We start from the raw sequence: 26,893 nt of genomic DNA, 5'->3' as shown, positions 1-26,893 counted from the left end.
GCGGTATATTCTTGGAAAACGGTCGAACACTTTATAATATAATGTAACCGCTATGACGTCCCAAGATCATAATAATCATTACAAGGAACTGAATATCTTCCCCGTAAATATTATCAATTTACTAACAAATCCCAGAAATATATATTTTGTCAAAGAATATTCCATCATAACCGGAAGAAGCATCGGAACCTCTAACGAGAAATATCACAATCCTGGTGCACAAAACTACGTCAGTTGTAAGCACTATTAAATATGAATAAAAATATTGATCGTTTAATAATCTTCAAGTCGACTCTTCCCGTATCGACGTTCTCGTCACATAACGACGGTCTGCCAAATCAGCTTGGAGAGCTGGTCGCTACAATAAGACTGAATAAGATAGGGTTTCATATTCATTCTGATGTAGAGAAGGCCTATAATACGGCAGTTTCCGCAATTCTATTTCGTTAACAAATAATCCTTCTTCCTGGGTTTGGGAAAGGATACAGCTCGTCCACAATTAGGTATTAATTAAGGCGTATGTTTTAAACGCCATTTCATTACGTGGGTACTTTCCCAAGTCTCTGTGGAGTCTTTTCTAAAAAAAAAATTTTCAAGGTATTTTATAAATTTAGTATATATTTATTAAATCAGTAATGACAGTAATTTCGAAAATGAGTAGTAAATCATAGATTAAATCATTTCGGCTGGGAACGAACAAAACTCGGGATATATATATATTAAAGTCAAATTTCTGATACCTTACTGTCACAACAACTTTTGTTCGATTTGTTCCTGAAATTTCTAACAACAATTTAATCGTTTTCAGTCTGGGATTTCGCAAAATGCTAACTCATGGCCAACTTCACAATCTAGCAACGTAACTTAAAAGAAAACTGAATTCATAACATTGTAATTAAAGCGAGACAAAGTTTTCGTCCATTTATTCACTTAATTACACGCTCAATATTGGCGGTCACCTCCGGGCTATTTTATATTTAATCCAATGCTGCCTGAAATATATTTGTTGTATTTAAACCTATAAATTAAACCATGAGAGCGTTTCATTGACGGCATTGTTAAGGGATATTTTTATAAACTTAAAGTGAGATTAATATAAGATATAGCAATAACAGGGAATATTCAGAATGAACAGGTTTTAAATCAGCTATAAAAGTTCTGTCTGCATGAGTAAGGGTGTTGAATTGAAGGCAATATAAAAATACAGAGATACTTTTATAAGCTGTAAGTGAAATTAATAATAGTGATAATAAGGTTTTAAGGGAACTATTAGTTCTGCATGAGTGAGGGCGCTTTATTGCGAAAAATGCTGAAAATGGAATTGATAACAGTCAGAATTATTTGTGGTATGGAAGTTTTGCAATTTTCCTTTTTAGTAAGAAAATTAGTGCTTTGGGATTTGTAAATACAATTTATATCCAACGCATGAATCGTACTTACCACAAAAGCACGTTATTTCTTGTGAATTATTCTATACTGTCTTATTATTATGCCATAAACGCGGCGCGATTCTGAAATCCTTCGCCATGCGTAACAAGTCGGTTTCGACATAATAAAAACCTATTGTGTATACTGTATACATACATATATATATTCTAGCATTTCACCGCTTTTAAGGTATATTGATTGATTTTAGAAGCTAATTACGTTCTATGATATAGGTTAAAACAGCGGTTCCAAACCGGGGGCACGTCACAGAGCAGTAGTTGGGGACACAATGCTGAAAACGAAACTGATTTTACTTCTCCCTTGACAGGAAAACTCTTTGTTCTTCCTAATATCATTGCTTGATAAGGTTAATAAGATGCTTGGTAAGGTGCTAAAGCATCCGGAAGGAGTCCCACGAGCCCTAAAAAATTGTGAACCACCGTTTAGGAGCTCTCAAAAATGGGTGCTTTACTTCCGGGAGTAATTTTCACGTACATTGGGGTAAAGTTCAGTCGCCTGTAAAATCACTCGCGGTTCAGTGCACTTCATAAATCAGTTCAGACTTATTTGCTTTGAAAATACGAATTATTATAATTTTTTTGCAAAATTGAAATTAAGTGAAACTTTGAGCTCATACTCGCACGCCTCCTCAAACGGAGACCTAAACATTGGGTTTTTGATTTATTATTTACGTAATTTTCTCAAAATGGAATCGAAACCATAACAAAACAATTTGATAAAGCGTAATTGCTATCGTCGTAGGTGTCTTCGATAAACCAATCAACATTAGCGTTTAGCGCTAATTGAGCTGTGATGGCATGTGACAGACAATGTTTTCTTCGAATCATGACTTTGAATAATAATGACTAACTTTGTGGACAAAAGTTGAGAGAAATTGATAGTACTATATCAGACAGAGAAGTAAGATGTGACATGGATGCAAAGCATCTGATCAAGGACCAAGAACAACAATTATATCAGTGGTTCGTAAATGGATTGGGGGGAGAGAAGGCAATTTTTTGAGGGGGCGTGAAATATTTCTTAGATTTGATCTTGTCCACTTTTTCTGAATCTTTACATTTCTTTAAGGTAGATGTTGTGCTTGTATCTTCATTATTCTTAGTGTTTTAATAATTTACGTCACATCCACATTATTTACGTTTTTCGAATAAAACATACTTTCGCCTTACTATCTGTTATTTGTAGCTTATTGTTAGCTAGTTATTTTTGAGGTGGGAAGCGAGACTTGACAAATTCTAAATTCTAGAAGTTTGAGAACCACTAAATTATATAAAAGCACATAACTAGAATATTACTGTCTGTTGGTTTGACACGAGTTAACAACCTTTTTTTTGCTGTATGCCTTTGCGCAAGTGGATCCGTATTCGTATAATGCAAGGATGCTGAAGCAAGGATAAGATGATTATTCTATTCAATTCAAGAGTCTTGCTGCACACTAACACAAATGTATTTCTATAATATTTGGGCTGAATTAGGTCTAACTTCTTCAGACAAGCATTTTTCAACTATATAAGACTCTTGGATTGAATAGACAAAGAATATCTTTTCATATTTCAGTTTTTATAGCAGTTTCATGTTCATGGATAATGTCACAACATCTTATAATCAATCTACTGAACACGTAACTGTTAATTTGACTTCTGAAGAGTATATTGCTGCAAGGACTTACAAAAACACACAATGGATTACTTGTCAAGTCTTAGTTATTTTCATGTCATTTGTCACCGTGTATATATTTCTCGGAATGACATTTTATGGAATAATTGATAAAAAATTCAAAAGCAGACGGCGAGATAAAAGTTCAATTTTATACGTTTTGGTGTATGTAGCAGTTATACAATCTTTACTACGATTGGGAACATTACAAGTGTCTCTTTTGACAGTTTTAATAACGATTGATGACGTCATATGTTACGTCATAACAAATGGGAGTGGATTTATATATGCGTTAAATGTATTAACTGTTTACTTGACTTTATGGCTTCGTCAACATTTACTTTATTCGCAACCAAACATGAAGCGTCTGATTCCTTCTCATATGAAAAGCTTGAGTTATGTTTGTCTTGTTTTGATTATTGTTCAAAACGTTTACTATATCTACGTGTTTGGGACGACAATAAAAGTAGTCTCAAATGGAGTTGAATGTGTACAAGTTTTTGATGACGACGATAAAGATGTTAAAATAAAAATATTATTTTCGGTCGAATTATTTTTGACTTTATTAAGCCAAGGTTTATTGCTATTCTTGTTTATATTTCCGTTATGTAAACACATTAAAAACAAAAAGCAGCAACACAAAGATACATCGTTACATGAAGAAAATTCACCGGCGAAAAAATTTATTGAACCGCCAGGGAAGGCAGAAATAGCAGAATCTTCTTTGTCGGATGAAAAGTGTTCGTCGTCGAAAAATGATCAAACTTGTTCAGTTTTAGTTGATGTAAATCGAACTCCAGAATATGATACCTTGAAACGAAATCGTCTTAAAAACTTCGCGAACATTTCTCCAACGGCTAAACGGTTGGTCGTGGCAGATGTGGTGCAATACCCATCTACCGGTGAAGGTAGTAGCCTCGCGAATCAGGTCAATCAAACACAATCGTCAACAGAAAACATTCAAGTATCTTCTGAATGGAACCTCGCAGACAACACCAGGACTCTCAAAGTACCTGATACTACAGAAACCACTCCCCTTCAAGTAGCAGAGGTGGATGATACTATTACTTCAGATGAGGTGATTCAAAACGAACAGCAACAAACTCAGGAAGAGAAAATAACAATGTCCGACAAGTCAATTACAGAAGTTTTAGGGCGCAATTCCAGAAGACCCAGCCCTATACTTCAGGTGCTGAAGAAGTCCACTGTACTTGCTATAATCACCATAACTACCGATTTTCTTACTTTTGGGGTTTTTGAAATTTTAATGAACGTTTCTGAAAGTAATAATATTATTTTTGAGACTTATGTTTTTGCTAGTGTAAATGAAGTAAATGCTTTTATCAATAATTCTGCGATATTTTTTATTTTGAAAGATTGGAAATTTATTTTAAGGCCGCCAACAAAACGTAATTAGATTAGAATGTTTAAATTTATTGTTAATCTTTCACTTAACTGTTATATTATTCTTACTTAACTTTTTGAAGTTATTTGTTGTACTGAACGTGTTGTACTCCGCTACTTTAAATTTAGAAGTATATCTATCCTATATATTAAATCAAAAAAGGATTAATAAAAATTATTAATTGTTATGCAATTCTTGCAGCAGCCTTTTGAATTAATATAGTTTTTTTTTGTAATGGGCATGGTGCACTCCGGCAATTAAAACGCCGAATGTTTTATGGTTTTATGCTTTATCCTGCGCTGTTCAATATATATTTAATCGATCAAATCAAAATTAAATGAATGTTGAGCAACTTTTACAGTTAAAATTTTTGAATAGTCAATTGCTATATAGAATGATTATAATGAACTATTTCAATCGAAGAGCATGAAATATTTTAATACTACACCACATAATATATGATAAATCAGGGAAAAATCAAATCAAAAATATTCGGATGACTAGCAGTACCTACAGTAAACTTTTTTGGAACCTCCAGAAGTATGTGCACCAAGATGGCGCAGAACCTGAACATAGTAGTTGTACCAGGTTAGAAATTCAGGTTGTGCGCCATCTTGGTGCACATACTTCGGGAGCGCCCTTTTTTGAATAATCATTTTCTATTTGTAAAAAACATAACCCCTTTTCTATGAAGTGTTGTTTTTATGCTACACAATACACAAAATAATGTGTGATAAGTCAGAGAATCCTCATTAAAATCATTTAACTGTTGATTAATTAAGCATTCTTTTTTGTTAAATATAATGCATACCTCCAATACAAGGTCAGGAAATTTTGATAAATTATGACACTATATCAGTTACGTACAAATATTTCAAATCGAAATTGACTATGATTTTTGTTTCCGGTTTTTAGAAATTAGGTATTTAGTGAAATTTATTGTCAATGAATAATATAATTTCTTTATCAACATGGATATTCCATCAACGGGACAAAGAGAAAGTCTCCCGAATTCGACCAGCTACCACGGTTTAATTGAAGAAAACGCCAAGATAATAAACATGAATATGCAATGGATTATTTGTCAAGCAGTGTGCATTATCATTTTCATCATCACAATGGGAGTGTTTTGTGCTATGACGTCATATGGATTACGTAACAGGAAGCTAAAATGCAACAGCAGAGATAAAAGTTCGATTTTGTATGTGATGGTTTTTTCAGCTGGCATTGAAACCCTTCTTAGACTTGGTGCTTTTGAGGTAATGCTGTCCACTGTATTTATGACTCTTGATGATGGTATTTGTAACGCCGCTACCGTTGTTCACGGAATTTTTTATTCAATCAACATTATGATGGTCTATGTCACATTATGGCTTCGACAGTATCTGTTATACTCTCGTCCAAACATGAAACGATTAACTCCTAAATGGCTTCGGTTTTTAAGTTACGTTTGCATATTGCTAATTTTAATTCAAAATATATATTACATGTACGTCTATGCTACTACTGTAAAGATGGTTTCTAATGGAGTTGAATGTGTTCAGGTTTTAGAAGATGGCGAGGACAAAACTTTAAATACAATGTTTTCTATATCGGTTTTCATAGGGATTGCAAGTCAAGCTTTATTGTTATTTTTATTTATATTTCCTCTTCTTAAACACGTCCAAAATCGGAGACGACAAAGTAGGGTTAAACTACCACCAGCTGACGATTCTCACACTGTTAAACTCCTTCCTTCATCACAAGCAAAGAACGAATCTGGTGTAGCGGAATCTTCATTTTCAGCTCAGGAAGTCTGTAATACTGCAGCACCAAAAGATGAAATAGTTGAAGACAAGCCAACTGTATCAGCTTTACAAGCAGAATTAAAAAGTGAAAAACAAATCAATTGCTCTCCATCAGCAAAGAGACTTACAGTCGCAGACGTTTCCATTGTAGGAGAATATTCAGTCGATGAGAAAACAGCAAATTCAATCAAACATCCTTGCCAGTCTTTGGAGATAGTCCACCAGAAAATTGACAAGGAACATGAAAATGTCAAACCTAAGTGGGAGCACACAGAAGCCGTTACGAAACTAGATGATCATGAAATCGAACGAACTGAAAATGACCCTCAGATTGTCAGCAACCCTCAAAATTATGAAAGTTCCATTGCTCCTGTAGAAGAAAAGGCTCGAACAAAATCTATCGGGAACAATCCCATAAAACACCAGGATTCAGTAAAACCGAGCCCCATAATATACGTTTTGAAAAAATCTACTGTGCTGGCAACAATAACTGTTATAAGTGATATCTGCACGTTAGCTGTTTTTGCGGTATTTGTAGCGATGTTTGACAGAGAATATATTGGATCGTATGTTTATTCTTGTATAAACGAAATTAATGCATTTGTAAATAATTTCGCAATATTTTTTATACTCAAAGACTGGAAAACTGTGTTGTCAAACTGTTTTTGTAGATGAAATCTAATCATAATCAGTTTAATTTTTGATAGGATTTTTTGACGTTTTATTCATAGTAAAATATGTTTTTCAAAACACAACTTCGAAAATATCATATTCTACAATACAACGTGTATATCTTAACTTAGTCTTAGAATATTTGTTAAGTAGTAATTGGACACGTAGTGGGCATATGGATCGTTTTGTTATTATGTTGTTGTTGTTTTTGTTGTTCTTTGTCACAGAAAAAATCGCTTCTCTCATTGATTACTGGACCAATTGCTTTGGAATTTCAAGCGCTTAAAGATTGAAGTTTCTGCCAGAAGGTTATTACTTTTATTTGTTTCAAATATTCCGGTGAGCTGTATGGGAATCGTTTTTTGTGTGCTATGGCGTCATCAAAATTTGCCACCATGTGGAGGTTCAGCGAACGCATATGACCGCTGCGTGTCCATATATTTGAGCATAGCTCTCTTGTTTATTTTTTGTTCTTATTTAAAAAAAAAACTTCGTTTGATATTTGAAAATAGTTTGTAATTTATATTAATAGTAACGAATTTACAGCAAAATACCATTACGAATGAATTCGAAAACATATGTTTTTATTTTTATTCATTATGTTTTTGAATTATTTGAAAATAATTTATAACTAGAATGAAATTCAAAATTTAAAAAAACCACTTCTCTTTAGTATCGAATCCAGAAACAGTAGATTACCTTATTTCAGAAAATATATGTATCCCACTACGTAAGCTGCATTAACATGATATGCTTTTCAGAAACCTAATACATACATTTCGAAACACCAAATAAAACGTCAGCTGTGGTTTACTTAACCCATTTGCTACAATTCTAACGTCCTAATAAAGAACGGATTCGCTGACTGATTCGCCACTGTGTATTGTATACCCATGATTAATATAGCTAAGCTATTATTAAAGCAAGTGAAAAAAAAATACATAAAAATCTGAGCAACGAGGCACGATTTAACTAATTCATTTGCACTTTTTTTTTACATTATTTACGGTTAGCAGTTTGTATTCATCAGTATTTTTAGACAAAGTTCATAACTAATTATTGTTTTTTTTTCAGAATTATTTTATAAATATGTTTGATGGCTTTTTTTAAAACGTATGGATATTTATGAAACTGGTTCCGGCAATTTTGAAAATACATCGGAATATACAGTAACTATTACTACAGCAGTGGAATTGAACCACGTAAGGAAAAAGACAGTACTTGGAAATACCGAATGGATAATTTGTCAAGTTTGGTGCATTTTTGTTTTTCTCATCACTATGCTGGTATTTTCTTCAATGACGTCATATGGGATACGTCATCGAAAATTCAGATGCAATTGCCAGGATAAACGCACAATTTTATACATTATGGTGTTCTCTGCATTTGTTCAAACAATAGTAAGACTTGGAACACTACAGACGTACCTTATTAGTATGTTTATTAAGTCAGATGACGTCTTGTGCTACGTCATAACAAATATAAATGGAGTGCTATACTCAATGAATATGTTTACCAGCTATCTAACATTATGGCTCAGGCAATATGTTCTATACTCTCGTCCAAATATGAAGAGACTTACCTCTAAATGGTTGCGTCGCTTGAGTTATGTTTCTCTTAGTTTAATTATTATACAGAATGTTTATTACACGTGTGTTTTCGAAACTTCCATAGAAACGATTTTCAACGGATTTGAGTGCGTTCAGGTATTTGATAAAAACAGCGATGAAGACTTAAACAGACTATTTTCATTCGGTGTTATTATATCAATTTTAAGTCAAGGATTGCTGTTATTCTTATTTGTGTTTCCTTTGTTTAAACATATTCAACAAAGAAGGCGACAAGAGAAAGCTAAATTGCTGAGCAACGAAAACTCACAAACACAAAAACTTTTACCTTCCTCATCTAAGCAAGGTATCGCTGAAACATCTTTTTCATCTGAAGGACATAACTCTGTAAATAAGTCAACAAATATAAAAATTGCAAGTCCAAGCAACGTTGCTAATTCGTCTCCAAGGAATCTCAACACCAACTTACACGGTGCGTCACCATCTGCTAAACGATTAACAGTTGCAGATGTTTCAATTATTAATGAATGTCCTGTCAACGAAGAAACAAAGCCAGGCGATGAATTCCTATTCAAAGAAGCTCATGAGAGACAGAGTAAATCAGTTGGAATCATCAATGAACCTCAATTGCGACAAGTAACTAACGCTGAGCCCAATTTAATTTCTGGCAAAGAAGAGATTGTGGTTGACAATCCTCCTGCGCCAAACGAAGTTACAACAACAGCTCCAAATCCAGAAAAAGAAGCTGATTCTAATATCGTATCCAAAACCGAGACAATTATCAAGAAAAACCAAAACCCAATCATTAAAGTTTTGAAAAAATCCACAGCTTTAGCAGCTTTTACGATAATTACTGATATTATAAGTTCTGGTGCGTTTGCTATTTTGATGAATTATTCTGAAACAAATAATATTATTTTTGGTAATTACGTTTTTGCTAGTGTTAATGAGATAAACGCCATTGTCAATAATTCTGCAATCTTCTTTATGTTGAGGGACTGGAAATCTATTTTAAAAATTTTCATTTCTTCTTGTATGTCGTAGCTCTATATCCACCAGTCATCTAAATATTTTTTTTTTGTATATTTGAGTTAAGATTATAAAAACTTGAATGAGGTTAGTGGAATATTGTGCGATAAACAAGTCTTTTCTTGTTTACAATATGAAGCATCTGTCACATAGTTGTTGGAACTAGACAGTATTAGCGGGCCAGCATACAGTGTGTCCGTAAAGTCCGAACAAATGGGATAATTGAATTTTTTAGTCTGTAATTAAAACTAATATTATTTTTTATATTTAATTATAATTAATAATATTATTAATTATTATTACTATCTTTAATACATTACCATCAATTTATATTATAATTTATAATTATTACTAAAAATATTTTATAACCTATGTGTCCAAACTTTGCGAACACCATGTACATATAGCCTAAATATACATATATAGCCAGGCAAATATACATATACAGCCATTGAAGTAAGTTTCATTCAAAAGTCAATATCATATGCATATTCATTCAAATCAATATAAACAAACATCCGTTTAAAATATATTGGCTGTGTATGAACATAATCTGAGTTGACTGTGCAGTATGAGCATATTTTGGAATTGTATTCATATTTTTTACCAACCAAACTCATGACTGTATATGCATATTTGGTTTGCTGTATATGTAAACTCCTGGCTGTATATGTATACTTCTGGCGGTATATGTATACTCCTGGCTGTATATGTATACTTCAGGATGTATATGCATACTCCTGGTTGTATATGTATTGTATGTTACCAAACCTATGTGACAGTATTGAAAAAGAACCATGAACGTATGCTATTATCGATGACAACAATTCCATGTGATGTTGTATTACTTCAAACCGTAACTTTCAATTTCATTCTTAGTTAGATAATTTTCAATTTTTAATTTTATTTCAACATTAATTATGCTACCTCATTACCCGGTAATAAACAATTTAATAAGCTGATTGTAAATATAAAATGTATATGCCACATTGTCGAATGAATTTTTATAGAGCTTTTAGGAAACCGTTTTTGCCCTTTTCTGGTGACTAATGCCACAAATTGGAGAGTAGATTAATTTTACAAGTGATGTTTTTGTAAAGTGTATGTGGAGTATTCATGAGCTTTGCAGAAGTAGTACCACATGTATACTCAGGGCAAATTGAATAAGCAGTCTGTATTAAATATAAGAGTACATACAATAATAATAAACAAATTCAATTCAAGTCAAAATTGATAAATACGTTATAGCAAACATACATTTAGATAGTTTCGGTAAAATTAATTGATCAACAAATATTTTAGTAAGACTGCGAAAAGCGTGCATAATAATACGAATAGGAAAATCATATTTTGCTTACTCGTGTATAGGAAATGCACGGGGCGAGGTAAAGCTCATATCAATACGATACGAAGTGACAAATGGATTGTATTGCCAAATTTTTGTTGTTGTTGTTGAGGTGACATTTATTGTTGAGCAACAATCTCTTTGACCCCATAATGGATTAAGCGTTTTTGGATTTAAAGTGTTCAACAATTTTAATTCGCTAAAAGGCTATTAATATATATTATATTTTTCGAAATTTCTCTCGCAAAGTTCGTGCTCACGGCTTAGCTGTGGTCAATACCAGGGGTATGCGATTTTATTACGGAAGGGTCGTATACAAACACCGGGGTGAAACCACGGGCCACACACTTTTATTTAACGCAGGCTTTTTAGTCGTTGCACTTATGACATTCGATGTTCTCTTCGCTAAAGTTAGCTGTCAGGGCATTGAACGTCATAGGCATATAAATTGAACTCAGATATAGGGTTTTCAACGCAAATGGATTAAAATTACTCGCACCTACCATTACTATTAAGCTAAATTAAAAACTCGTTTTGCGGGCCACACAGCATTCAAAATTGGCACTTTTCCGCCGGCAGCACATTTTTTTTCTTGTGGGCGCATATGACCCTCGGGCCGCAAGTTACACACCCCTGGTCTATACGGTATCTATGTGAATTACTGCAGTGATGAGACTCAATTTGCCATTTTAATTTGAGCTTTTCAATGGCCAGATAGTAAGTAACAGGATCTATCTAGCCGCTAGCGGATTATACATCGGATATTTAGTTCGATTTGCTCTCTTGTTAGATTTCTGTTTTAAATAATAACCTTCTTTTTTCTGCCACTAGTTTCGTTGCTCTCCATCTTATTTATTTTATTATGTATTTTAGCAAAATTGCGTTTGGCGTGAATTTATGTTCATTTATATATTATAATTACATGTTATAGTCAAAATATGATCACCATCAAGACTATCGCATAGTTAATAGTCGTATCATATGCAGTTATTTTTACACCAAACCAGTAACAGCGCTATAGGTATTGCTGCTTGAAGACCTAACGAGGTCCCTCGCGACCTCTGCAGCAACTTTTGTGAATTTGTCTTTCGTGACGGCAAATAAATAATCGATTGACTGACTGACTTGTAATATGAAGTTTTGTCGCTTTTCACTGAACGAATGCTGAAATAATATTTCATGATTTTTAAAACAAAACCACATTCTTCAGTTGCACGTGAGATATCTTACAGAGAAATTATTTTTTGAAGTTGTTTTTGTGTTGAACTAAATGATATTTTAAAATTCACAAAGTACACCATTCGATCTCGCCATGTTCTCTGCAACATTGTTAAACATTCCCGAGAAAGTAGGCAAAATAGTGTATCTCAACATGCTGTGTTCTTTCAGGGGATATCCACCGTCAGGATACCAATGAACATATGGCGCTGGAGAACGATTGTACAGGAAAACATTCATGCTCTGGAAGAAAATAGATATGAGTTAATTCATATAAGTCAGCCCGGGACTTACTGTAAATTCAGAGAAAAGTAAAACCAAATTCCAAGTGGTTCAAGAAATTGACACTGACTCCGAATGCCGATTTTGGGTTGACAAACATACCGTAGAGAGAGAGAGAGAGAGAGAGAGAGAGAGAAATTTAATATTTGTCAACCAGAAAAACAAGCTTTGCAACTATAATACAAATATACAACAATATACGCAATGTTATTCGGTATAGACTGGAGAGAGCCATACGAACATACGGTCAACAGAGTCAACTCCCCCGTATAGTCGTCTTTAGCTTCTGACGCCAAAATATAACATTTTCGACTTCAAGAACTTTGGAAAAATTTATCCAAAGAATATTTTGCCACCAGTTACCGATTTTTAGAATGTCTCTTATTGTTACAAATCCGATTCTCAATTCCGACTCAAGATTTCGATTCTTGCTTCACAGAATTTAAAAATAAGCTCAAATAAATTAAAAACGTCAAACTCAAGTAGTAGACTTTTTTTTAGAATTTCTCGTTTTTTTACGTCATCTAATATATTCCCTTTACCAAGGAATGACTCGATTTTTTTTCTTAATAAGGATTTGAAAACACACCAATCGGAACATAAAATGTTTCTGTGATCTGTTTTCTATCCCATCCAAACAAATGATATTTCCAGAGAGTAGCATTATTTAAGTAATGCCAAATCTGATCTGATCTGATATATGTTCACTTGTTTGAAGTTAGAGGTATACTTACTTTCGTATCGATAGTCATTCCAATGAAGAAGAAAATAGGAGTCGCAGCATTTTTCTTGATATATTTCACAACTTGTTCTTCATGTGCTTTGTTGTAGATATTTCCGAGATGTCCACCAATATCTTCGCATCTCTTCTTCGCTTCACCATACGTCATTAGATTAGATTTGAAAAATGTGAAGCATTTCCTCACATATTTCAAATGACAGAATCGTTCATCTGTTAACATGTAATCCTAATTAAATTGTATATCTTATTTAAAGTCTTATTCTGATATAAGTAAAAATCCGAGCAATGAAGCAGTCGACCCGGAGACTTCATCTCATCGAATGTATGAAAAGTTGACTTAGATACGAAATAGTAAAATGTCCGCAATTTAGGTGACCCATTACTTCCAGTATAGCTGCCTTCATGTGAGATGTTGCTACTACAGAAACTTTTTCGGGCTAATAGTTTGTTTAGGACACATTATTCATGAAATTGCTGACAATATTAAAAAAGAATTGGAAATGCTTGTGGTGTACTTCGTGATTATAATTTAGTCTGTTCTTAACATATTTTTCCGTTTTTGATTTCTAACACGACTGCGGACTGGAAATGCAGATATTAAGATCATGGATTTCGTTAACGTCTTATATTGAAATGCTTTTCTTTGATAGGTAAATGTTAGCGCAGCTTCGAGTACTAACAGCGCCGTGAAGCAGTTGTGTGGCGAGTCTTTAGTTTCTAGTTTAATGAAGTCGAAAGACTCTTATCTGCCAGCTCAATTGACAAAAAATGACACATAGGTTCCAATAAAAGTTTGCCAAAAGTTTTTAAATTATATTTTTCCTGAATGTTTTAAAACTTTAAAGTAAGATACGAAGCGTTCACTTAATAAATTCACGTTTAGTTTGAGGTCAGTTCAAACTATTATTTCGATAGGTGTAAACTATGTGATAGAAACCATGTAAAGCTCGGACAGGAACCTTTCAGAGATACTGTTATCGTTGGATCCATTTGATATTGGTGACATCACATTTGCACTCACGTACATTTGCACCCATAAACTGCACCAACGACATTTGCACCTGCATACTTTCGAACCCACCGAAATTTGCTCCCACGGACATTTCCACCCATAGATTTTTCCACCCGCATATAGATTGCACCCGCGGACATTTGCACCCATGTACATTCGCACCCACGAACATTTGCACGCATAGACGTTTGCCCCAATGTGACTTTTTGTGAGGGGTATAAAAATCGCTTAGAACCATCAATTAGAACCATTAGACCAACCATTAGAACCACCAATTTTAAATTAAAAAATTTAAAGTTAAAAAATTAACATCCGATTTTAGTACCTTTAACCACTGTTTCTTCCACTGGTGCAGTCGTAGATTCAGTCTCATTCATAAATCTTTCCCAAAGTCTCTGTGACAATTTATCTTCAACTTCTGTAAATATAACAAACAAACAAAAAGTTATAAAATTTAACAAAACGATGCGTTCAGAAGATATTGGTGAATTCAATATTTTATGATATGTTTATACAAGGGGCTCTCTATTGGGGGTAAATTTTGGATAAAATTTACTCGCCCTTGGAGTAAATTTCACTTGGAAGTGAAAATTGGCTATAATATGGGCATTCACTGTATAATCGCAATCAAATATAGGTGTAAGCGTTATTATACATTTAATAATAATAATATAAAAAATTGAAATTGATTTTTCATTTGAAATTTGTATAGGAATAAATGAGAGAATAAGGATTGAGAACCCTCGGTTGTTATACCTTAAGGCTTATTCCGATAATATGTACACGTTGGTAATATCCCAATTTTGATTTGATATTTAAAACATTATACCATAATTATAGAGACAGCCTTCAGGAGAAAGGCAATTAATTTTCCAATCGACTCAAAATTATAAATATTATTTTTGTATTTGATGAAAATATAGTTCGCACCTAGTAGATTCAAAACTTGACTATTCAATGTTGTGCTGGGTCTATTGTAATTATTTGTTCGTGACTTATGAATGCATGCTTTCTAGCGTGCTTATTGGCCACAGGCTGATCAATAGCTGTTCTCTGCTCAAAAGTATACGTCAACCAATACTAAGTTGGACTGTATTGTGCGTAATCCATTACGCAAATCTATATAAATTCTGTATATATATTGAACTTGACTCGGGCGGAAGTGACTCAATCATTCACAAGTGTGAACTCGTGACCTTGCTTTGAGGAAAATTGTTAAAATATGTGACCAAAATCATTATATTTAACTAAAACACCGAATATATTTTTTAGTGAAAGCTACCCACCCTTCATTTTGACATCAATAAGTGAGTTTATTGCTTTGATCAAATCATCATTGATATCAATCGAGGCACTCTGCTGCTGTTCTTCATCCGATTCTGGTTTGCAAATGAGACGTTTTTCTTCGGCCCAGGTTAATTCAATGAAAAGTAAAAGACTGACAAGTGTAAAAACCTTGTATGTCCTACCAAGCATTGTGGTTGTTAAATTGTAATTCCACTGAAGATTTAGGTTACCAAGAGAATTGATTATATTTAATGATGAAGCTATTAGTATTATCAAATATATGGACACGAAAGCCTAACCGAAGGATCAGTCTAGGCTTAGCTTATACAGCACCTTACTTAGTCTACTGTATACGCACAGTCAAAAAATTCCGACTTTCGCGTAGCGCGAGAGAGGAGGCAGAACCGCTACAAATGATTTTTATTAGTTTTGAATTGGTCATCACACAAAATTTTGATATGCATAGGAGCCCACGGAAAGTTTTGAAATAAATAAAGATAATTGTATTTTCCAGCGAAAAATATAATCTTCAACCACTGAAAATTTGAAGCGATTGGTCCAGGAGATTTTTCATAACAACAAGAAGAAAAAACAAACAAAAACAACAACACGATCAATATGTACATTTTCTGTCCAAAAAACCTAAACGAACGTCAGCTACTTCAAAATTATTGCTGGTTTGTTTTATTGCAATAAAGTAAACTGTACATCATAAACTGGAATGGGCACTCGACATGGACTGGCTTACTTTTCTAACAGTGATAGGGTGCTTCCTTTTCTATATTTGCTACAATTTTTTTTGTTTGCCACACATTACGACATTGTTAAGGAATATAATGATAGAACAGACATCAAATTCAACATCGATTAAGCGTCCTAGACTCTTCATATTTACCGCATAGATATAAACTGTTTCTTCCGACCTTAACTGAACTCTGAAGCTCCAACTATGGCCATTATAGTGCTAAACTTGTTTCTGTCAGTAACTTTTTTGTAGTCACAATTATTTTTCAACGCGAGTTCTGTTTTGAAGTGTTTTCCATTGAACTACGCTTTTAAAATATATGTTTTCCATAACTGAAATTGCACTTCGTCAAAATCAATCGATAACGTAAATCTTGATATGTTGGTTTACGACTTTTAGGTAGACAATGTATGAATGACTCTATGACGTACTTCATGTGTAAAATGAGTTCATTCCTTATCAAAGTTTCTAAATGGCGCTCAATTACATATACATTAGGTGATTTCTACTACTAACTATCCAGCGTAATCAATCAGTCAAAAATTAGAAAACGTAACGCTATAGATTACATGAATAAGTGTCACGAAATAACCTTTGTGGAAACATACTGACCGACATTTAATATCGACTAGAAAATGGCCTTTTGGCATTTGCAAAAAAAAATTGTGACCTATTGTGTAATATTGCAAGTGGGGTAATTGTTTTGGAAATTGAAAATGTTGGACGCTTTTCAAAACTGTGGTTCCGTGATATTCCATATGTACACGTGTACAATAACTTACAATATTTCTGATCTCGCCTTCTGGGTGAAAAATCTTCATGAATTTGTGACTTGGCATGGTGTACATGAAACTCGAAATAAAACTGAAATATAGAAAATCGGAATCAAAATATGGCATAACCCTAACCTGGTACACATACTGCGTGAATACCTTTTTTGCTGTTTCGTATCTAAGTCAATTTTTATGCTTTGGATGAGATGAAGACTCCAAGTCGACTACTTCTTTACTAAGATTTTTACTTAAACTAGAATAAGACTTTTAACAGGACATACAATTTAATTGATCACTCATATTAACAGATGAACGATTCTGCCATTTGAAATACGTGAGAAAATGCTTCACATTTTTCAAATCTAATCTAATGACGTATGGTGAAGCAAAAAAGAGGTGTGAAGACATTGGTGGACATCTCGGAAATATCTACAACAGAGCACATGAAGAACAAGTTGTGAAATGGATTACAGCTGTAATTATACATGTGTTTTATGCGCATTTTGTATATCGTTGTTTGCTACAAACGTTTAGCTATGTACTGTTCTTATATGGCTGTTATTTATCCTTGATTATTTCATATTCATAGGTCAACTTTCAAGTAAAGTGCCTTCCTCTTTTTGGTACGATTCACTAACTATCCACTTTCTTGGTAGACAATTTGCTACAAAGCTAATCGATGCTCAAAATAGCCAAATAAATTTGGTTACAGCGTAACGCATGATTTATACCAAATAAAACTTGGCGCTAAAAATACTTAGGTTCGATGGAGATATTGGATTGTAAAAGGCAATCCTCTAACTCTCTTGAGGCTTGTAGTGATACCCAATGGCTATATAATAAGTAGAAAAAACTTGAATATTTGGGCTGTCACATTTTTTATATCATAATTTGGTAAAAGGTGTTTGTTCTAACAAATAAATCGTTATTAAACGCATCTTATTAATTTTATTCTTCAGGAATCATTGGCTTACAAATAACGATGAATATCAAATAAAATATTGAAACAACCTTATGTTATTTTGATATGCATTGTTTTGCGTTTATCTTATACTTCCGTTCTAATTACTATTCACAATCTTTCAAAATAATCTCACACATGAGCCTTGCAACGCGAAGACTAATTTCAGGAATGTCACTCCCTTTCATTTGCCAATAAACAAATCTTAACCCGGAATATTAACATGGTTCACCAAATTCTGAGCGGCATAATATTAATATTCAACCGATTACCCCTTCAGCTTTGAATTCACATTAAAAATTGTGTCACGCTAAAAGCTATTATAAAATACGTTGAATCAAGTGTTATTTTATGTTTAATCAATTGCGTTTATCGGTAAGTTTTGTATCCTGTAATAAATAAGTGTATCACGAACAAGAACTATTCCGTGTCCAGAGAATATTATACAGTAAATTCAGAAACTGGTTTTGTGACAGTTACTTTATCGTTTAATCCAAGAACATTTAAAGTAATGATCTAACGCTGCTCTACCAACGGGTTAATCCTCTTCCTACTTTGTTATTACGGTATCGATCGTGGTATAGTGAGAGTTATAAACACACACGGCTGCACGAGTTTTTACTCCGTTGCTTTCGTGTCAGGTTACTGAACTGCTTCACAGCACATTAGCCCAGATTACTATTAGTCATTTATAAGTTTTCTACATCGCAAGGGGCGCTGAATTATTTTTTATACGTTGAAAAGATTTATATTACAGTATTATGATTCAATATTTTTTAGTTGAGTTTGTAAAGCAGCTTGATCTAGTTTCTCGCTTTGAGGTGAAGACGATAATCGTCGAATTTGAGCAATAAATCCTGATTTTAGAATGATCTCTGTGGCTATTTTGAATACCAATCTGCAGTGCGACATGAACATGATCGATCAGCTTTGTCGGGAAATGTAGATATCTTGTTTTTTTCTGTTAGCTCAGGATTATATAATCAGGCCGTGTTTAGTCGCGGGTCGTGAAGTTGATTCATGTACTGCTGTATACGGGCCCTACTAAAAAGGTAGGTATCATAGGTATCACTCACTAAAAAGGTAGGTATCAGTAGTAAATGACTAAAAAGGTAGGTATCAGTAGTAAATAACTAAAAAGGTAGGTATCAGTAGTAAATGACTAAAAAGGTAGGTATCAGTAGTAAATGACTAAAAAGGTAGGTATCAGTAGTAGATGACTAAAAAGGTAGGTATCAGTAACAGGTTAGGGTTAGGCGACAATTTTTTTCCAATTTTCCTTATTTTGGTCCTATTATCAGTTCGAAGACTAGCCAAGGGCCTCCCGTAGTATTTATACCTAAAATTATGGCCTAACCCTAACCTAGTACACATATTACATTCCGATGTCCGCCATCTTGGTTCGCATACTTCGGGAGCCCCCTTTTTAGTCATCTACTACTGATACCTACCTTTTTAGTTATTTACTACTGATACCTACCTTTTTAGTCATCTACTACTGATACCTACCTTTTTAGTCATTTACTACTGATACCTACCTTTTTAGTCATTTACTACTGATACCTACCTTTTTAGTCATCTACTACTGATACCTATCTTTTTAGTTATTTACTACTGATACCTACCTTTTTAGTCATCTACTACTGATACCTACCTTTTTAGTCATTTATTACTGATACCTACCGGTATTTTTTTATGGAGTGATACCTGTGATACCTATGATACCTACCTTTTTAGTAGGGTCCCTGTATACATATATGGCCTCCATTAGTTTTAATAATATAAGTTACCAAATACCAGAATTTCAAGTCTGTGATACAAATATTATTAAAATTTCGCTAGAGCATAATCTAACTTTTTTAAACCAAATCCATACTTGATTAAGTTAAACCATATTTTAGCGACAGCTTGGAGCATCATTTTGATGGAAATCATTTGTTGTCACAGCCTATGATGACGGGTGATTTTCAAATTACTATTTCCAATAGCTTAATACATGGAATCCGGATTATATTCATTACTGACCTTCGCGGCCCCCTAGAAAGGGGGTCGCGACCTCCAGGTTGGGAACCACTGGTCTAGACTGACAAACGATCCTATAATAACTTCCACAGTATGCAAAAATTATTGTCTCACCCCAAGAGTAGTGCAATAAATTTTATTCGCAATGGTAGCTGTGGCATCAAAATGCCCAATTCGTTCTAATTCTGAGCAAGCGAAGAATCGCGTTTGGAGGAAATTGTAAATTGGATACTGAAGTTTGAGCAGTCATGTAACATTCATGGTTTGAGAATATTTATTTTACGCTGTTTGGATATTACTTGGCAAGGTTTCTTGAAGAATTTTCAACACTTGCAACTAAAAATTAGGCACGCCCTTTATTTGAATTGTATGATTTAAATAAATCTTAAATGAATAATGAAACGTTTACTCCGGGTACAATTAAATATTCAAATCAACAACTTGAATGGAACATATAAAATACAATTTTTGTGTCGATGCGATTTTTTTTCAAGCGTGTGTTCAGTAATCTGCACATTCAGTGTCCATTCGTTTTTGTGTAGGACCTTGTTATCGATCAGTCGATCGTGATCTATTTTGAAAATTTTAGTCGATCGCGGTCGGAAGCAGTTTGGCCACCCCTGGTATACTCTACTCCAGGGTGGTGCAAACCTAGCGAATAAGCATGTTGGAAACCACTCACATTTCAATAATTTTGTTTTTGAATTTAATATCTCTATAAATAAACGATTAAGATCTATCGAGAAGCTAAAAGTTAAACCCCCCCAACCCCATTTCAACTCAAACTAAAAATTTACCTTTCTTGTTTGGCCATCATAGCACAATCTATATATCCATGGCCAAGAGCGAACTAGCCCAATCAAAACCTCTTTAAATCTCAGTGTGATGTACTTAAACGAGAAATTTACCTCTCTTGTTTGGCCAACTATGAACCATCATAGAACAATCTATATATCTATGGCCAAGCGCGAACTAGCCCAATCAAAACCTCTTTAAATCTCAGTGTGATGTACTTACTATTCAGGGTGCTAATAGTCGGGTTGAATGGAAATCGACCGGCGATAAATAGCCCTAAGGGTTTATTTTCACGCCCGAACGAACACTGGAATACGAATGCTAGTTAGACATTATTCAGAGTGTTGGAATATACCGAGAAAGACCCATCTTGATTCAGTTTTAATAAGAATGAAAATTTTGATTGTTGGATTCTGTAAAACCGGGACAAAATCAGTTGAAAAAGCTCTGGAGTTTCTAGGATACAAGGTTGCAGATTATTGGTCTGTTAATGTGAAACATTACGAAGTATGGAAGAATTATACAACTGGAAAAGGTTGCCTCGATGACCTAAGATATATGTATGCTGGTGTGGATGTGGCAAGTGATCTACCTGCTTATATGTACTGGGAAGATTTTCTTAAAGCATTCCCAGGGATAAAGGTGAGACACTTAAAATTAAAACAGCCTCATGGTTTGGTTGATTTTGCTGTTTGTTTGGGTTTGTCATGATAGCTACACGCAATTTGCGTGACATTTTAGTTTGGATTTGAAGACCTGTAATGTACGGGATAATACTTGTTCGCATTCAGCACTTCTATCTATGTCATTCATAAGACTGGCTGTATACTAATACACATTCAGTTCCGTAACGTTTGGTCTCGTCAAGACCGTGATATGCGCATGGATCCATCGGCCCAAACTAACTTATATTCCATGTCAAAAGATGAGGTTGCCCGTGCAGTACTGTTATGTCTTATTTTAAAACTTCAGTTAAAGTTTTGAAATCTTTCCCGAGGTTTCGTCCCGTGTGTTTTTTTCTATATTGTGAATACTTTATACAACGGTAAGAAAATTACCTTAAAAACCGCGAGGCCCACTTCAGCACTACTTCTGTAATACTTGTATAATTAATTCACCCAATATAAGGTAATATCTGTTGATAGCATATCTTTAGCGTCATAATACTATATTAAGCGGGAATCCAGTCGTAATTGAATTTTAGTTTAGTCTTTTTTTAACAGTATACTTTATGCTTCAAATCTGTGTTACTAAAAACCATTTAAACCACCAATTTAAACTCAAGCTCATCGTGTATTTTGGTAACAGCAATACGTAGCTGTTTATGGGATAAAAAATCAATATAATTGTAAACGCCATATGTTAATTTACTGCGACCGTTGCTCGAGTAAAAATCTGATTTAATATTGCATAGCCTTGCGGGCCGACCGAGCGTCTCCACTCGTTTCCTTGCGAAAATTCGCTTCACGGATTGGTTTACCATAGAGGGCGCGTCAGAAAGGAGAGACTTCCCACGCATCCTACATGAAATTTTATCAATGGCTTCGGCAAATTGAAGTTCAACTGAAGTGCGCTGATCACGTTACTACCACGCGTGTACGGCGAAAGCACGGAGCATTGTTTTTATTTGCGTTCACGGAGAGGCCCAAAAAGTCTCAGTATCAATGTCACATATACATATAATACCACCATGATCTGCGCAATTGTATCGTATAGAAATTCAGTTAGAAGTCTGCATTGAAGATTATTCTTGGTGCTTAAAAGCTTATAACCCGAAGAGTGAAACCTCAAAAACAGTTTAGGAAAATATATCAGGTTATAAATAATATTGTGAAGCATATTAGAGCTCAAAGAAGGAATTTTCATACTTCTACGTAATGCAAGCTTCGAAGTCGAAATGTACCTATGCGGGTACATGTGCCCAATTTCGGTAACCCCTACTTTGGGGCGTACAAAGACAATGAATTATATTAGTTATAGATGTACTATATAAAATCTGCTTTGAAACACCCTATTTCATGTTCCCTATTCGCCTCCTTTTCAGCTTATATTTATGACTAGAGACGAAGACGGATGGCTGAAGAGCTGGCATAAGCATTGGAACGAACGCAACTCAGGAATCTTATCAATGCCTCTTGCTTTATTTTCACCAACGGCAAGGAAATGCATTAAGATGTTTCACCTCGAAGGTACGAATTATACAAGTCCGTTTAAACTACCACGTGTCTTACTTTGGGCTGGGCATTTTCGAATACCTTATGGTTTCAGAATCGAATCGAATATTTCTTTTCGAATCGATTTTCGAATACTTGGAAGATATATAATTGTATGCCACGTTTTTATTGTAATTGGTCCTGTCAATAAATTTATTACTGGAAACATAGAATACATCAATCAGACAGATTGCAGAGCGTTCACAAACAATGAAAAAAACGTTTTATAAATAACTCACTGCAGAAAATAGTTTTATGTCTGAATTGCGTTGAGAAAATATGGCTCCAGAAAAAGAAAATTGAGAAATTCATCTCGACTATTGTTTATTTTGTTCTTAACTTGAAAGATAGTGGTTTCATGCAATTTCGATTAACATTAAAACATTAAATTTTGCCACCTACGTCCTTGGAAAGCGAGGTATTACGAATAAATTTCAAATCTCCGACGCCATGTTATACTGGACTTACAAATAAGTTAAATTTCCTTTATTACTTATCGATCTTTAGATCGATAATTAATAGATATTTGTCAGTTTGTCTGTTTGTCTGTTAGATGCACGCGATATCTCGCGTGGTTGTCCAAATTTTGCATGTGAATTCATCATATCTTGAAATAGAAGCCTATTGATTTTGGATGAATTATGTCGTATAATTAGCGAGTTATTAATTTATTAGTGATGGGACACGCGGTGTCACTATAGAGGCATGAATCGAAACCGCAGTTTCGATCGATAAGTCTTCGGTCTCCGACCGATATCCTCGTTTTGACGTTGATTGAGGCCAGAAAGTGTGTTGGAGTTTAAATGTTCCATGTAACGTGCTCTAGAATTTTTACATAATTAAGCTATCGGGTTGCCATATGATACCATAAAGATTGACCAAAACGGCACGTTTTCAATTCAATAATTCGAAACTAACGACGACATTTTTAAAATGCCGGAAGTAGGTGTAGGGTTCAGAGATTAAATGAAAAGGCCCTCGTGCACCAGTGGCTTGTATTTGTTCCGACTGATTACAAACAGAAAACCATAAAAAGAATGTTGCTCATTTTTATTGCTAATATGATAAATACCTCGCATTAAAGCATTTTGTGCAGGATAGTCCAGTGTGCTCGATGCAAAATGAAACATTTTTATATGTTGACGCGCACTGGATCAGAAGTGTTGGAGATTGATGTCTAATCGATATTGAGCCTCACGACCACTGTAGAGCTAAGAGGCAAGAACCAAGAGCGTAGCGAGCCCCAAATCATTTCTGTATAATGACGTATTACGACGATCACTCGGGCTTTTTGCTCCGAACAAAACCGGATAAAAGCAGCCACGGTTATCTAACAATATCTTAAAGAATCTCTCTACAGACTTACTTTGCTGTCTAAGTTCTCCAAGCTATATAAGCACGCATTTTTATCTATCTCGGTTGGTTCATTTGATGAAACGATTATTGATAGCAAGCCAGGAAACGTCTGGTTTTCAGTAAATCGTCCAAGAATAATATAGACTGGTGTTCGAAAAGGCGTTACAATTACGTCTCACTGCAAATGCCGCAAAGTTGCATCAAAAATTTGAAAATTTTGGGAGATGCCATAGCACATCAGCATTCCCAGTCCCACCCCCCTGGGTCCCACGCTTATGGCAAGAGCTACCGAGACTGTAACGACTTAAAGTTGTGGACACTGGCCATTGCCTAAAAGTGGTTTTGAATCCTGACAGTGATTCTTTTATACTTATTTTTTCACATTCTTGATTTATTTCCTCCTTTGTTTTGATATATAAAGGTTACACATTTTTTAACGCTCCACCTCAATCATTTCGAAAGTCCTATGAAGGAATTCCAGATGAAGTTTTAAAGAAAGTTTACAGAGAACACAACAAGAATATATTAAAGGTATAACGAATAAATATGTTGAATCTTTCTTATCTTCTTTTATCCTTTTCTGATTCAAAATACAGGGTTGCGTAAAATCCCTTCACAACTTCAATTTTGTTACGAAGTCAGTCCTCAATATATCTTTACCAGGTTTGTCGTTTTTAATCAGTAATTGTTTAAGTATTTTTACTTCATTTGATACATTTGTGATGGCCAAAACAATATATGGTATCCATGAATTCCCGTTGCAATTTTAAAAAATTTTCAAGACTTGAACAACCTAATATTGGCTTAATTACACCAAAAGTAGCAGTTGATCGTTATGGAGTCGTATTTAGGTTCTTTTACAAATTGAAATACGTCTAAAATCATCATTCTGTGAGTTTATTTCGAAAATTATCGGGAAATTAACCAATTGATCCCTTTCAGTCAAATTTGTGAGCAAATTTATTCAAAGTCGTTATTAAACTCTCAAAGCAGTTAGCGCGTGCCCATGTTCATATAAAATCGAGTAATTTTAAAAATGGAATGAAATGTACCCCTGTATTCTATATGAGGCAATACTCTCATGAATAACGACTTAACTGATACACATCAGTATACGCACTACACAGTCTAATGGGAAACTTTGAACATCGTCCGGAGCCCACCGGCGCCCAGGTATTTTTGTTATGGAGCTCCTCTCTTGATTAATTTTAGAGTTATCGGTCGCTTTTGTTATTTTCGGTCATTATTCAGACTAAACTTAACCCAAACTTTTTGGGCGCCCCCTTTTTCGAATTTTTCAAATTGTACCCGGAGTAAATGTTTCATTATTTATTTAAGATTTATTTAAATCATACAATTCAGATATAGAGCGTGCCTAATTTTTAGTCATTAAAATTCTTGAAAAAACCTCGTCAAGTATTATCTAAACAGCGAAAAATAAATATTCCCAAACCATGAATGTTACATGACTGCCCAGTATCTAGTTTACAATTTCCTCCAAACGCGATTCTTCGCTTGATTAGAATTAGAACAAATTGGGAATTTTGATGCTATTGCGCATAAAATTTATCACACTACTCTTGGAGTGAGACAATAAATTTCGCATACTGCGGAAGTTGTTGTAGGATCGTCAATGTTTGTCAGTCTAGACACGCGATATTCGGCACTTCATTTTTAATCCTTGGCAGCGGAAAAAATTGCATTTGTTATACGTAATAACATGCTTTGCACTGCATGTGTATATTGTATTTTGCGTATGTAAAGTACTGTATTCTTCCTGTTGCAAAACAAACAACTGGTTCGAGGCAATTTTTTGGGGGTATTTCAATAAAACACACTCAACATCAGACGCGATCGACTGCTCGAGACGTGGCGAACGGCCAGTCGATCGCGATCGACGTGTTGGCCACCCCTGCTATATAGTATAAACAACAGATAGTATTAAGACGAAACTATGTTTTATTCTAAATGCATGTTCAAAATACCTGGATGGAACGTAAATATTGAAAAGGATAAAAAGTTTTGGAATGTAAATATCCAAAATAAGGCGGACAAGATCAAATCTAACGAATATTTTTAATTTTTAATTAGCTTCGCGCCCCCTCAAAAATTGTCTACGCCTCCCTTAAGGGGCCCGCCCCACATTGAGAACCACTGATTCAACCACTGTTCAACGATTTCGAACTAAATTTGCTCTAAGCTTGTAAATTAACAATTTACAAGCTGTCGCGCCCTGTACGCATATAAAATTTCAACTAAAATGTTAATAATTCCAGAATGCCCCTCGAGATCGCCTACTTGTCCTTGGATTGAAAGAAGGATGGAAACCATTGTGTTCATTTCTGGATAAGCCAATACCAGACATTGAATTTCCTCATTGCAACAAAAATGGTGGACTGATAAAAGATCAAGAAGCGAACCATCCTTTATTTAAACAAATGTATTTTGAAATGTACGTGACCTGGACAATTTTAGCAGTTGTTATAATTTTATTATTGTATTTTTTATTTGGAAATTGTTGATTTTATTATTTTTATTGTAATTTAGAAAAGTGAATAAAATATTCAATATGAATA

General features: G+C 34.3%; 4 protein-coding genes across 4 annotated transcripts; 3 read left to right on the top strand and 1 right to left on the bottom strand.

Moving 5' to 3' along the window:
- Positions 1-1,056: 1,056 nt before the first annotated feature.
- LOC144419821 (uncharacterized) lies at positions 1,057-4,524 on the top strand. Its single transcript, XM_078109886.1, has one exon. The coding sequence runs from the start codon at positions 3,023-3,025 to the stop codon at positions 4,520-4,522; it is 1,500 nt and encodes a 499-aa protein (XP_077966012.1). The 5' UTR covers positions 1,057-3,022; the 3' UTR covers positions 4,523-4,524.
- A 957-nt stretch (positions 4,525-5,481) lies between these two features.
- Positions 5,482-8,039, top strand: LOC144419822 (uncharacterized). The gene has a single exon (XM_078109887.1). The coding sequence runs from the start codon at positions 5,482-5,484 to the stop codon at positions 6,970-6,972; it is 1,491 nt and encodes a 496-aa protein (XP_077966013.1). The 3' UTR covers positions 6,973-8,039.
- A 3,315-nt stretch (positions 8,040-11,354) lies between these two features.
- LOC120336154 (uncharacterized) lies at positions 11,355-15,703 on the bottom strand. Its single transcript, XM_039403764.2, has 4 exons — positions 15,452-15,703; positions 14,491-14,583; positions 13,146-13,363; positions 11,355-12,372 (listed from the first exon to the last, which is right to left on the bottom strand). The coding sequence occupies exons 1-4, from the start codon at positions 15,639-15,641 to the stop codon at positions 12,190-12,192; spliced, it is 684 nt and encodes a 227-aa protein (XP_039259698.1). The 5' UTR covers positions 15,642-15,703; the 3' UTR covers positions 11,355-12,189.
- A 5,222-nt stretch (positions 15,704-20,925) lies between these two features.
- LOC120336419 (uncharacterized) lies at positions 20,926-26,893 on the top strand. Its single transcript, XM_039404095.2, has 4 exons — positions 20,926-21,390; positions 22,793-22,937; positions 24,739-24,848; positions 26,594-26,893. The coding sequence occupies exons 1-4, from the start codon at positions 21,067-21,069 to the stop codon at positions 26,837-26,839; spliced, it is 825 nt and encodes a 274-aa protein (XP_039260029.1). The 5' UTR covers positions 20,926-21,066; the 3' UTR covers positions 26,840-26,893.

This window comes from Styela clava, chromosome 2 (assembly GCF_964204865.1).
Source record: "Styela clava chromosome 2, kaStyClav1.hap1.2, whole genome shotgun sequence".
In the NCBI taxonomy this organism is placed as follows: domain Eukaryota; kingdom Metazoa; phylum Chordata; class Ascidiacea; order Stolidobranchia; family Styelidae; genus Styela; species Styela clava.
The sequence above is the reverse complement of the archived record's forward strand: the minus strand, read 5'-3'. Positions and strand labels throughout refer to the sequence as shown.

Coding starts and splice junctions, on each gene's coding strand:
- LOC144419821 (XM_078109886.1), top strand. CDS start 3,023: ATGTTCATGGATAATGTCACAACATCTTATAATCAATCTACTGAACAC.
- LOC144419822 (XM_078109887.1), top strand. CDS start 5,482: ATGGATATTCCATCAACGGGACAAAGAGAAAGTCTCCCGAATTCGACC.
- LOC120336154 (XM_039403764.2), bottom strand. CDS start 15,641: ATGCTTGGTAGGACATACAAGGTTTTTACACTTGTCAGTCTTTTACTT. Junction 13,364..14,490: donor GGAAGAAACAGTGGTTAAAG/GTACTAAAATCG, acceptor ACATGTTAACAG/ATGAACGATTCTGTCATTTG. Junction 12,373..13,145: donor GAATGACTATCGATACGAAA/GTAAGTATACCT, acceptor ATTTTCTTCCAG/AGCATGAATGTTTTCCTGTA.
- LOC120336419 (XM_039404095.2), top strand. CDS start 21,067: ATGCTAGTTAGACATTATTCAGAGTGTTGGAATATACCGAGAAAGACC. Junction 21,391..22,792: donor AAGCATTCCCAGGGATAAAG/GTGAGACACTTA, acceptor CCTCCTTTTCAG/CTTATATTTATGACTAGAGA. Junction 22,938..24,738: donor TAAGATGTTTCACCTCGAAG/GTACGAATTATA, acceptor TGATATATAAAG/GTTACACATTTTTTAACGCT.